The sequence below is a fragment of the Amphiura filiformis genome, chromosome 5, assembly GCF_039555335.1.
Source record: "Amphiura filiformis chromosome 5, Afil_fr2py, whole genome shotgun sequence".
Taxonomy (NCBI): Eukaryota; Metazoa; Echinodermata; class Ophiuroidea; order Amphilepidida; family Amphiuridae; genus Amphiura; species Amphiura filiformis.
Genome location: NC_092632.1, coordinates 31,504,126 through 31,517,977, shown reverse-complemented (window position 1 = coordinate 31,517,977; position 13,852 = coordinate 31,504,126). Strand labels below are relative to the sequence as shown.

General features: G+C 36.2%; 1 protein-coding gene across 1 annotated transcript; it reads right to left on the bottom strand.

The window, feature by feature from the left end:
• Positions 1-4,684: 4,684 nt before the first annotated feature.
• Positions 4,685-13,715, bottom strand: LOC140152976 (cytochrome c oxidase assembly factor 8-like). Its single transcript, XM_072175534.1, has 3 exons — positions 13,550-13,715; positions 8,415-8,729; positions 4,685-6,150 (listed from the first exon to the last, which is right to left on the bottom strand). The coding sequence occupies exons 2-3, from the start codon at positions 8,628-8,630 to the stop codon at positions 5,911-5,913; spliced, it is 456 nt and encodes a 151-aa protein (XP_072031635.1). The 5' UTR covers positions 8,631-8,729; positions 13,550-13,715; the 3' UTR covers positions 4,685-5,910.
• Positions 13,716-13,852: the final 137 nt, after the last annotated feature.

Here is a 13,852-nt window from a genome sequence, read left to right as displayed (position 1 = left end):
TTTTGTAGAATGAGCGATATATAATACACAGAAAAAGTTTGTTGTAGATTTGGTAGAGAATGTATTTATCCAATGCATCGGGATCCATATTATGTGACGTCTAAATGACCTAAAAAAAAAGAAAAAAAAATTGCAGTTTGCTTGCCCTCAAATGAATTTTAACAATTGGGTCGGTCGGTCAGGATTTTTTTTTTAATAATTACTAGCTGTTTATATCAAAATATTAAGGCTCAAAATTATGAAAAATCAGACAATTTTGGTGTCAAAATGAATCAACTATTAAACATTGCAAAACAACTAAAATGTTGAACACAAGCTCTAAAATACATTTTTTTTTACATCTTCAGAATGCAAAAATTTAAAAAGAAAAAAAAAAACTTTTTCAGGAATTTCCAAAAATAGGGTCGGTATTCTTTTGTACAGTAAATAGAAAAAAAAACCTTTTTTCTGATTTCCAAAATTAGGTTCGATCGGTTGAGGGCAAGCAAACATCTTCTTTTTTTTTGCCTTTTAAGAAGTCTGAATGATTGCTGAAGTAGTATTTATCATTTACAAGGTTACATTTCTATGTTATAGAACATTTTAAGAACATGTGCACTATGTGGGACCTATCAAAACAAATGGATGTACATGTAGTATCATAAAGAATGTGTTGTTTATGTTTACACAGATTCATATTGCATGTCACATTTATGATGCACTTGTAGTCATCATAATACATATTTGTTGCATGAAGAAGAAAAAAGTAGAACGAAAGCCCAAGTTTTTACAAATCGGTGCCAAACAACTTTCATATAATTCTTTACTTTACATCTAGACCCCATGATGCCATTGCTACTGAAATGACATAAGGGTAAAGTGGATGATAACTACTTTGCTATCATCTTTCTTCTAATACTTGGGAATATTTACTTGATTAAAATTTTTAGCTGCGGGTAGCAGCTCTATAAGTCACCATGTCTCTCCGTCCGTCCGTCCGTCCGTCCGTCCGTTAGTCCGTTAGTAACAAACGCTAAAAGATGCTGTTACGTCAACATCGCTTTGTCGCATGGCTATGGTACTTGGTGAGGGGAGGGCCTATACCGCCCCATACTGGAAAAGAGTTTCAGTCCCGAAATATGCTAATTAGGTCATTAAAGGGGCATTACACGATTTTCAACAATTTCTAAAAATGCTGTTACGTCAACATCGTTTGTCGCATGGCTATCTTACTTGGTGAGGGGGAAGGCAGGTACCGCCCCATGCTGGAAAAGAGTTTCATCCCGAAATATGCTAATTAGGTCATTAAAGGGCATTACACGATTTTCAACAATTTCTAAAAAATGCTGTTACGTCAACATCGCTTTGTCGCATGGCTATGGTACTACTTGGTGAGGGAAATGGCCTATAGGGCAATTAAGGGAAATTTGGGAAAAGTGGGGCACATGAGGGAAATTGGGGAATGGGGAAATTAAGGGCAATTTTGGGGAATTGAGGGAAATTCAGGTGAGTTAATTGATTTTGTGGGCAATTAAGGGAAATTGAGGGGAATTGGGGGGAAATTGAGGGGAATTAAGGCAAATTTGGGGAAATTGAGGAGAATTAAGGGAAATTGAGGGAAATTCAGGTGAATTAAGGGAAATTTGGGAAAATAGAGGGAATTTAAGGAAATTTGGGAAAAGAAGGGAAATTGAGGGAGAATTGGGAACATTGAGGAAGTTAAGGAAATTGAAGAGAATTAAGGAAATTTGGGAAAATAGAGGGCAGTTAAGGAAATTTGGGGAAATGAGGGGAAATTGGGAACATTGAGGGAAGTTAAGGAAATTGAAGAGAATTAAGGGAAATACTGGTGAATTAAGGGAAATTGACAAGAATTAAGGGATTTAACACTTGATGTCAAGCCGCTTTTTCCCCGAAAATCGTGTGGACATCAAAAGTGTCCGAAATCGGTTTCCGTGGATGTTGTAATCCGAGATGGTAATTGCGCCGAGAAGGGTTAGAGAGTAGATCTCGGCGGACGCCGTATCATTAAAAAAAAAATGTCAAGACGCTTTTTTCACGAAAATCGTTTGGACATCAAAAGTGTCCCAAATCGGTTTCCGAACACTTTTGATGTCAAGACGCTTTTTCCCCGAAAATCGTTTGACATCAAAAGTGTCCGAAATCGGTTTCGAACACTTTTGATGTCAAGACGCTTTTTCCCCGAAAATCGTTTGGACATCAAAAGTGTCCGAAATCGGTTTCCGAACAATTTTGATGTCAAGACGCTTTTTTCCGAAAATCGTTTGGACATCAAAAGTGTCCGAAATCGGTTTTCGAACACTTTCGATGTCAAGACGCTTTCTTTCCGAAAATCGTTTGGACATCAAACATGTCCGAAATCGGTTTCCGAACACGTTCGATGTCAAGACGCTTTTTCCCGAAAATCGTTTGGACCTCTAAAGTGTCCGTTATCGGTTTCCGATCATTTTTGATGTCAAGACGCTTTTTTTCCCGAAAATCGTTTGGACATCAAAAGTGTCCGAAATCGGTTTCCGAACACTTTTGATGTCAAGACGCTTTTTCCCGAAAATCGTTTGGACATCAAAAGTGTCCGAAATCGGTTTCGAACACTTTTGATGTCAAGATGCTTTTCCCCGAAAATCGTTTGGACATCAAAAGTGTCCGAAATCGGTTTCAACACTTTTGATGTCAAGACGCTTTTTTCCGAAAATGGTTTGGACATCAAAAGTGTCTGAAATCGGTTTCCGAACACTTTTGATGAACCTGCTTCAAAGACACCAACACTGCAAAATTGAATTCCTTGTCCCGCAGCGACCGCTACGGATCCGACGGTACTTGTTTTAGAAGTAATCACTTTCAGAAAATATAAGTACAAGTTACAGAAATTTATAGAGACATTGACAATCATATTTTAATAAGAGTTCTTTTGCATCATTTTGCTTAACATTCTTCAATGATTGAATTAAGAGCTTCAAATGCCATCATCTTTTGATCTTATCATCACATTGGGATTTTCCACTTAAAGTCCACTCCCCATGTGGAAGAGTTAGGAAATATATTCTGCAAGGGGAGTATGAGTTTCAAATGGAATCAGCACATTAACCAACTCTATTTAAAACTCACCCTCCCTCTGTGGGAAATTTGGGTTGAATTTTTCTCAGAGGGTGCACATGTATGAAATTCAAATGGAGCTACCCAATGGGTTCATTCCATTTGAAATTCATATTCCCCTGTGTGGATTTTAAATGGATCAGCCCATTTTATGCCCAGCACTTTTAGCATGATAATCAAGTAATATGGGCTGACAAGTGCGCAAGTGGGATCTTTTAATTTTAATTTTAATTTTTGACATATATTTGCTATGTTTTAGAATTATGCTTTTGTTTTTGCCAAAGTTGTAAGCAGCTGTATTCAATAAAGTCTGAAGCTTTCAGTTACAAGTCAAGTCTCGTGCACTTTTTGTTAGTCAGGTCAGCTTATATGATCGTGAGAACCGAAACATTTTATCGAAAGTTTGTTCGGCTTATACAAGTCTGAAAATTTTTTGGGCTCTTGTTAGTGCGCACATCAATTAAGTCCCAACTCACGCTTGCAACTAGCATAAGCACTGTGCCCAACAGCGTGGACACCATTCTATATCAATACAGTGTTATATATCCATATTTAAAGTTTTTAAAGGGACATAACTAAGGCTACTCACAATAGCCGGGTAATCGATCTTGGTTGTGCGTGATTAAGCTTGTATACCCCATTGAGGTCAATGGTCATCGACTTTTATACTGCCTACAGTGAGTGCAGCTGTACTACACGCTGCACGCTGTAGTCCATAACAGGACCAACGCAATATAAAATGGTCAAATTTTGAGTTCAAAGCGCACGGCCAATTTTCAAAGCGCAGTCTAGCGACTATCATATCTGTTCAACACGTATTTCCAAGTTATGAGACAAAATCTGGTTTCTTGAGAAAAAAATCATGACGGGGGATATTCATCATTTTCTAACCCGGTATCAGAAGATTTTCGTCTGATATCAAAATCGTGCATATAGCAATTCACGTGTATCGATCCCGTGTATTCATTTTAGTGTCCCTTCTGCACCAAATAATTATTAGCCAGGCGGTGTCGGTGTGTGGAGTACATGTGCATGCATGTTCCGTGGGGGGGCTTGAACTTCAAGTTGTATATCACCCATATAGAAAGACTTCCGAAATGTACTTGTTTTCCTATCCAAGGAAGTGATGAACACACTTAAATCATCAGGAACCCATAACAAATCAATCACAAGGCATGAAGAAAAAACAACAAAAGCACAGTGTGCATTTTTGAGCAAAATTTTACAGAGTTTCAGCTACCCTTTTTCAGGGGTGTGAGTAACCTGACAGATAAAAAATCTGAAAAAGTCTGAAATTTGGAAAGCTATACTTTTGTACAGAGGAAGTGCAGAAAATGCTTATTTTTGTATACATTTGCTATGGAACAAGCACATCTCCCGCAATGCATGATTTCCCAGTGGGTGTAGGACATGAATGGAACATAAGATTGGTATTTTTGAGACCACTGAAAAACTACTGATGATACAAATTGTGAAATAATAAATCACTTGTAATATGATGACAATGTCCATGATTTGTCTGTCCTTTGGATGGTGGTGGAGGGGATGTCTGTACATACGACAAGTAAATATAAACAACAATAGAACAAGGTTGTTTTAAAGAACAGTTTAATATTTCTCTGACTCCTAAACAGGTGTATATGAAAACAACATTTAATATTGATGGATACTGTTTCAAAATAGGCAGGATCAGGAGAGGGCAATAAACTTAAATTTTAGTGGAGTTTTGCTGCATGTGGAGCACCAAACTAAAACTGAGAACTGATTTTCAAGCAAAATAGGGCTTTTGAACTGAAATATCAAAGTTCTTTTTGGGTCTAGTGAACTAAAATTGGGCCAAATTATAGGCCTATATGCAGCTAAGAAATTTCAAATTGTTTCATATTTGAGCTAAAGAGCTACAAATTTGTGAGTTTTACTCCAAGTGAAGCTCAGAACTGGATTATGATTCCCAGATGTGGGTCTTCAGGAACTGACCTTGAAAAGGAGACCCATGACTGCTGCACATGCCCTTAGCACCCAATGGCGTAGTGAATCCAGCACGTTTTGGCGACAGGATATGTTTATGGTATAAATGCACGCTTTGTGCGTGAAAAATTTTGCCATATTGAAACTATACTGATGAAATATGGTGCAAAAGGGGAATAAATTACATCACATCCAAATAAATAAGAGATCCCATCCAAATAAATCCAAAACTCAAATTACATAAGTTTGTCTTGAGTGAATAGGAAAGGCTGACATCCTAGAATCCTATGATTACACTCCATTCTCTTGAGGATTTTCTAAACATAATTGATTTTAAGAATATTAAAATTTAAATAGAAATGTGCAACGAATTCTGCTAGCAGAATGATACCTCATTTGTATCAAAAGAATTCAAAATTGTGCAGCTTTTAATGACTTGTGAAAATTAGTGTAATTTGAAATGTTGCCATGTCTTTTACTATGTGATCTGATATAATCAGAAAAATACAGCACTAATTTTTATTTATTAAAAAATATTATCCTGTTTTGCGAAGTGAAACATAGCGTAATTCTAAACCTTAAGTTAATATTAGTAGCCCATTTTTTGGAAATAAGGGCAAAAAAACATGCATTTTAGAGTGTTTTTTGTATGCTGCGACATTCAAGCTCAAAGTTTTTGAATGCTTGTCTTTAAATTTTGTGACTTCAAGTGTAAGAAAACATGAAAAATTGCATGTTTGGCCAATTTGAACTCAAATTGCCAGTTAGTACATGTACATTGTACTAACTAAAAATGTATTTTTCTGGAATCAGTAGTAACAACAACATCACATCTTGTGATAGCCTACGTCATCTGATAAGTTTTCTGAGAACTTTATCAATTGTCACTCTAAGTGCAGGCCATAATAATCCAAAGTTCCTGCGATACCATTCCCGATTATACTCCTTCAGGATCTGGCGATTGTCATGTAGGAAATTTCGGTAGAATTCTGCCATTTCTTCTGTGCTTAGATTTTGCTTAGCACCTTCATTATCTGTTGCATTCATTCCTTTCTTTGCAAATGTGTCTTCAACAAACTCTTCTTTAACCTGTAACAGAAAAAAATATTAATTACCGTATATAATTTATATGATTATCTTGAAAGTCAGCTAATTAGTATGTTACTAATACATACGTTTATAAGGCTAATGAAAGTCGACTCCCAGTTTCCCGTTACCCTACTCCGCTCAAAACAATTTGCTGGCCAAATATTTCATTATTTTGAATAAAATGTTGATTTCTAACAAACTTTAACATACAAATAAATAATTGTGGTTTTAAAATATATCATAAATCTCTTTCTGTTGATTTTCAGAAATTTTCTTTGCAGTAGGAGCATGGTATATGGTTAATAATGAATTATTAATGAATACATACTCAATTCTCTGTCCCGCACTTTTTGATCTGCTCTGATCTCATCCCGTAAAAAATGTTGTGAAACTTTTTATAATAGTTGTACAATCACCTTCATGTGGTTGTAAACTACATCTGTAAACTACAAACTGTGATTTATCACATGTATACATGGGTAGTTATTGGTTTACACCTGTAACAGATGCAATAATGAAATGGTATAAAATAATGAATAATGAATAATGAAATGGTCACCTACACAGTCATGAAAAATAATGTAACGGGAAACTGGGAATTGACTTTCATTAACCTAATCAAAAATCATTATTGATGTACATGTAACATATGAGACAGATGAAAAAAGAAGCCATATTGGTTACAACATTGATTACTCCCCATTGCAGAAAAATACAGCACTTTTTTTGGATTAAAAAATATTATCCTGTTTTGCCAAATGAAACATAGCTAAATCCTAATCCTTTATTTAGTCCTATTAAACTGGTAATAAAAGTCAAATTTTAATATTTTTGCAATTTGAGGGAAAATGGTCCAAAAACATGCAATTATTGTAGTCACAAAATTGTAAGACTTGGCACAAGTCTTTAAGCATTCAAAATCTTGAGTATAGGGTACGAGTTAGCTCATAATTTTAATAGGCCTATGTTATTTTTGCTAATTGGTTATGAAAAGGATTGGAAAATGTCTTTTCCAAAAATTAGAATGCATAACTTGAAATAAGTCTTTGTCCTACTCCTACATGTAGTCTTTGGGCTTGATAGTCACACAGAATACAAAAAAGGTTGAAAATGCCCTAAAAATGCATGTTTTTAGCCCTTATTTCCAAAAATTGACCAAAAATTAAAATTTTACTTTCATTGCCAGTTAGGACTAGGATTTAGCTATGTTTCATTTGGCAAAACAGGATAATATTTTTTTAATCCAAAAAAATTAGTGCTGTATTTTTCTGGAATGGCGAGTAGTATGACATGCATAAATTCTTAACAAAAAGCAACACACCTGACATTATAAATACATGTATAGCTTCAGAAATCATATTCACAATATTTTAACATTACATGCATTTCGATATTCGTTCAATGTTGTTCAACATTAATGACATTACCCGAAAAGTTGCAGTTAACAGCGATCAATGGCATATTGCAAATAACTGCAACTTTTAAGTTCAGGGTTTTTCTTTAAAAATGCTGCTGTGTTATTTAAAATAATGAATGACATCGGACAAATTTGATATCAAATGCATGTACGGTACATAAACCATCCTTCTGTCTATCTATATAATATGCATCGTCTGTGTGTGTGTGTGTGGGGGGGGGTGGGGTGTGTGTGTGTCTGTCTGTCTGTCCGACTTGGTGGGTGGGTGCAGCTTGGTATGAGGAAGAACAAGTTTATATTTTTAAGGTCAAAGGTCAAGGATGGGGTCAAGTTCAATTGAAGTCTAATTTCAAACACTTTAAATGGCAAATCTAACCATGCCATTGTGTTGACCTTGGACTATCAATGTTAAATATAAATTGTGAATATGATTATTATTAGTTCTGAAACTACAGGCATATTTATAATGGATGTGTTACTTTTTGTGAGGTGTTTTATCAATGAACAACTTTATTCCAACATTTGAATTTATGCATCGAGTCTTCTGAAGAGTGAGGGCCTAACGGCCTTTATGAAACAGATCTGTCAAGACATGTAGTATATACAAGTCCAAATTTTATGTTTAATAAGCTCCCTTTATGGTTGAGCACTTTACCATTTTTAGATGGTTTCACCTCTATTTGGAATATATATTTGAATTTATTAACTTTATTTAATTCTTATTTAACCTGGATTAACCTTTCAATGCACTGGTATTGTTTTATGAAATTGAAAATTTCTTAACATTTTAAAGAAATGTATGACTACCGGTAGTTTATACACAGGATTTTTTTGTATTGTACTTTACCTGAATGAAATTTTGATTTTGTCTAGCCCAAAACTGATGATTCCATTCATATGTCTCTTGACGCATTTTGCGATAAGCTGCTTCCCTCTCTGTTTCTTCTAGAGGTTCGGCAAAGTGAATCTTTCTCAGATTAGATCGTTTATCCACAGGTCCAATCCAGTCATTGTGGGGCCATGATGGGGGCTTGATATTGCTTGGTGGCTTGGAATCTGCCATTGGTAGATTTGGAAGATTTACTGGTACAATTTAAGAATAGAGCTACAGTGCTCTGTTGAAAGCTGTTTGTTGACTTCACCATTCACATTGTAGTCAAATCTGCACAAAATCAAAAATAAGTGGAGATTAATGGAGTGCAGGTTGTCACTCAAATGCAAAATATTGTAAAAAACTAAAATCTTGGAATATGTATTGATGGGAACACTCAAATTATGGATTTTTTCCCATTTTCTGTTGACAGTTTTTCATTTGTAAAATTTCATATGAAAACCTCAGAAAATGACATTTTATCACCCAATGCCAATGACAGGGCTGTCAATTTTTTGGAATTGCTAGGCGTGAGACACTGTCGTACCGGGGCGGAATTATTTCTTACCGACTACAATGTTCGTTTTGACCCATGATTTTTATATTTGAGCCACAGCACGGCGCTTCAGAATCTAAAAAGTGGGTGGGGGGGCAGTTGTAGTAACTACAAATTTCGAACGTTTGAGGACTTGTTCTCAAGTTATAGGGTGTCTTCAGTGTTAAATTTGTTTTCATTATAAATGTCGCAAAACATTAAATTTGACAATAATTAACAACCTGTTTGACCTCTCCATATATTCATGTACATTGCTCACCTGTGTTTTAATATCATATTTTGTGGTGAAAAATGATTACAAATGTGTAACTTGCAAACATTTTTGGAGCAACGATTTCTTCGTACTGACGGCTAAATGTGTATGTAAATGCACATTAAACACATACAAATACATGTACACAGCACCTGTTGGAACTCCCGGTCAGAGCCAGGAGTTTCAATTATTGGAACTGGGGGAGTAGGGGGTAGGGACGTGACTAGTACAAGGAACTTATACGATGTCCTCATTCACAAACTGATACTATCTGTCCATAGTACATGTATAAGACTGTTACCGTACGGCAATGTGGTGAAAGAATATTACACAGTCAAGAATAGGCTCCATCATTTTTTTATTATGATCCCTCCCAGTCTCCCGAAACATCAAAACATCAAAAACGTTGCACTTATACTTACCGGTACTTAAGACTGTCCTTTTTCACATAACGCAGACAAATTAGGGCCAACTTGCCTAGAAATGGTCAAATTTTGGCAAGAAATATCTCTGTGTAATCCTACATGTATGTAAGTCCCATATCACATCGTTAGGCCAAAAAAAAAAAAAAGTTGTTTGCTTGCCCTCGTCCGACCGACCGTCTCGGCAGTCCCGACCGTAGAACTTTTTCTTTGAAAAAAGTTTTTTTTTTTCTATTTACTGTACAAAAGAATACCGACCCTATTTTTGGAAATTCCTGAAAAAGTTTTTTTTTCTTTTCAAATTTTTGCATTCTGAAGATGTAAAAAATGTATTTTAGAGCTTGTGTTCAACATTTTAGTTGTTTTCTAATATTAGTTGATTCATTTTGACACCAAAATTGTCTGATTTTTCATATGTTGAGCCTTAATTAATACAAACATTAGAGTTTCCTAGTAATTAAAAAAAAAAAAAAAAAAAAAAAAGAAATCCCGACCGACCGACCCAATTGTTAAAATTCAATTGAGGGCAAGCAAACAATTTTTTTTTCTTGGCCTTATCGGCGATCGAGGTTTTTTTTTCTGAAGTTTGGTTGGTACCCACCAGCATCATGCATGTGACGTGACACAGCTAAAATAATCGACCGGGAATCGGGGATCGTTAAAACATCAACAAATTTCAAAAGACAGAAAGCAGTAAACTTAAGGTTTAGCCGAGAGTTTTTCATGCGCTTGATTTCAGAGGGGCGTAAGTTCATAACAGAAACAGCCATGCAGAAAATGAACAAGCGTGCTGGGACGTAGGCCTACTTTACAATAGAATATTGATCCACGGTCAAGACATGCAACTTGGCTTAGCTTCGTGCCCGGAGCTCATGAGTCGGGGCGGGCGGGGTGTCATGAGGGGGGCGGCATGCGGGTCGGATGCCGAGGAGGGGCACAAGCCGCTTTCGCAATTTTCATAAGGATTTTATAAATTTTAAATATAACATCAACAACAGTATCAAAAAGCAATTATTTGCAAATCGAATTTGGGAAGAATATTCAAAAAGACAGACTTAGCAGGCCTACAAATTTCTGAATTAGGCCTATATAAAGTGAAAAACAATCAATCACGATTCACTGCAGTCAGCGAATCAATCAAAAAAAACTAAAAAGAAAGCAGCAAGAAAGAATAAAGAAAAAGTGAAAAGAGAAAGAAAGAGAGAGAGAGAAAGAAAAAGAACGACAAAGAAAGGAAGAAAGAGAGAAAGAAATTTTAAAAAAATGAAAAAAGAAAAAGAGAAAGAAAAGAGGAAAGAAAGAAAGTAAAAAAGAGAAAAGAGAAAAAAAAGGAAAGAAAATTCAGCCACACGGGACTCGAACCCACAAAAATTGTTCATAACAGCTAGATTCCCAGTCCAACGCCCTATCCACTCGACCATACATCAGCTTACGAAATTTCTTGTTCTCGAAGCGGATATGTAACTATTGATGCAATTACTTAATGATTACAATCGCGTCCGCACAATGGCTCTTAGAATAAACACGCATGTCGGCGCTGAAATTTTGAACGGTGATGGAGGAAAAACCTCGCTTTTTGCAATACTAGCTTCAATTTGGAGTGAAAATCAAATGGGATAGCAATTGGCAGAATGTTGAGAAATAATGTAGGTATTCAGATGTCTAAATTAACGCCCGTTATCAAGATATCGATAATTTCACAAAACAGTTTTTTCTCAGACAAGATTCTCGAAAATGTTCCCCAAAACGGCAACATTATTTCTTTAATCGATTTGTAGTACAATACAAAAAGGAGAAAACAATCACTTTCGGCGTGGTTTTATACGGAGCGAACATTTGAAAAAAACTGCATGGAACGTGTTTTTGATCTTGTGAACATGGTGCGTAAAAATGATTTAAACGAAGGATTTTCAAACGGATTCTAAATTTTTTATAAACACACAAAAATAATGTAAAGATACATCCATGCACCAACATTTGACTCACTGCGATATTTGATTGCTGAGAAAACGCGGTTTTAGAGAACAACTTTATACGTCTTTATACGTTTTTTATACGTTTCTTCGTGTAACCTTAATGGCGAGCGGTCCGAATTTTGAGCCATACAAGTTTACGTGGTGAACTAGGGACGTGACAACAAATTTTTTATAAAATTACGATGTCGATGCAACCCACATTCTCAATCTCTCATGCCAGAGGTTTAAATAAAACGATCCCTAACTAATTATCAAAAGATCGTAAATGTAATTTCTTGAAACGCGTGCCAGCTTAAACGATTTGTTTACAAGTAACAATCCTTGTTCCGACACCGATACCGTTCATTCGGCTTCATTCGGCAAACCACGTGATCACTCAGGTGAACTAGGATTGGACGATCGATTGCGTGAAATTTTATCCAGGTTACCGGGCCAGCCCATGCTTAATGGCCAGTGTTGCTTTAGTTGTCCTCGGGACAACCTCCATATTTCCCTTATTCCCTATACCTGATCTCATGTACCAATACCTTGTGTATTGGTACATGATTCGGCGGGTATACTTCAGCAATAGCGAATAAGTGGTCGTTTTTTACTCTTTTCAAAACGTCACATGTACACCAAATACAGCCCCGAAATGGTCTACTTTTAGCGTGCCTTAACTCCGAAACAGCTTAGTCAAAGTTAAAATGCGATCCCCAACCCTTTGCTTACCTTGGACGAATTTGCAGTATTTTCCGCTAGCTCCGTGTTGAAAAATGTCCGGTACTTGCCCGGTACAAACATAGAAATGGCCACATTTGCTTCAGTCCTGGTATGAATATTTCTTCCAGTAATCCAATGGTTCCAACGTGGGCATCACGATGATAGTCTCCTACACAACCAGATTGTGTCGGCCTGACGCTTCGTCGATCCTAAAAGTGAGGACAGCGTGAGCTCTTGCCTGCGTAAAAGTCTGTTCGACAAAGGCAATAAGGATGATTGACAGCGCCGCAAATTGGGCGGAGCCATTATATTACGTCATGACAGCAGACAGGTTAAGCTGTTCTCTGACCTTGACTGTTCGTCACGTAGACATACCGTGACCTGGGTACCGTACACGCATACAAAGCTGGGGGATGCGACTGCGGCCGCCATTTTGACACGCCGTATCTACTCTTCAGAAAAATTACTTTTGGTGACGTTTTATATCAAACAATTTTCGATAACGGATTTCTACTAGGGTTTCTATTTTTATTAATGAAGGTGCATGTAGTTTTGAGGAATAACACGGGATGTTTCGAGTTTTATTTCAACTGGTGGTGTAGGAAGGTGAGTGAATTCGTGAATGAGGCCGGGGATTGAGTTTCGTTGTTTCAACGATCCGATAGTAGGATACGAAACGTAGGCTAAAAATGTCTAATGACGCCATGTTTACATGAAAACATTAGCTGTTGCGAGGTCAGTGTCGTTGAATTAGCTTACCTAAATTCCTTTCAGGATATTCTGATTTCACTTATTTATGATGTGTACGAAAATTCACCATATAAACTCAAAAGTGTGAATGCAAGCTGTTATTTGCTGACAATAGAAACATTGTTGCAAAGTCATTAAAAACAGGTATGTATTACAGACGTACTTTGGCCGAAACGAGATACAGGCCAGTTAGGCAGTCTACTTATTCCCCTGATATTTTACTCATTTCACGGCTAGGCTCTATGTATTATCTAGGCATGAGACCATGTCCATGAGGAAATGACCAAATGCGTGAGTGTTGACAGCCCTGCCCAGCAATAGACCAATGAATGCTCAATTCCATATTAAAATTATATTAAAACTATAAAAAAAGTATAAGCTTATTCAGTTATTGAACTTCATGTTATTGATTGACCTTCCTTGGCATGATTGGCATTCATACATAAACTCACCTTCACCAAAATGAAACAACCTCAGTTCAGGCTTGCAACATTAATATATCATCTGGTAAAAGCTGTGACATGGTTTTGTCCAGGAGCTTTGTTTGTATCAAATGTTATGAAATCATGAAATCAATGCACATGACCCTTCATTGGGTTGTTGAGTGTTTTTATCATACACCTAAAATAAGTAGTGACTACTGTATAAATAAACAAAAATATGAAACAAAATTCTCGTCATCAAATAGTTTACTTTGAAAATAAAGTAACATTGGTAAATAAATATTTATTTTATTTCTTAAATTATTTGTAAAA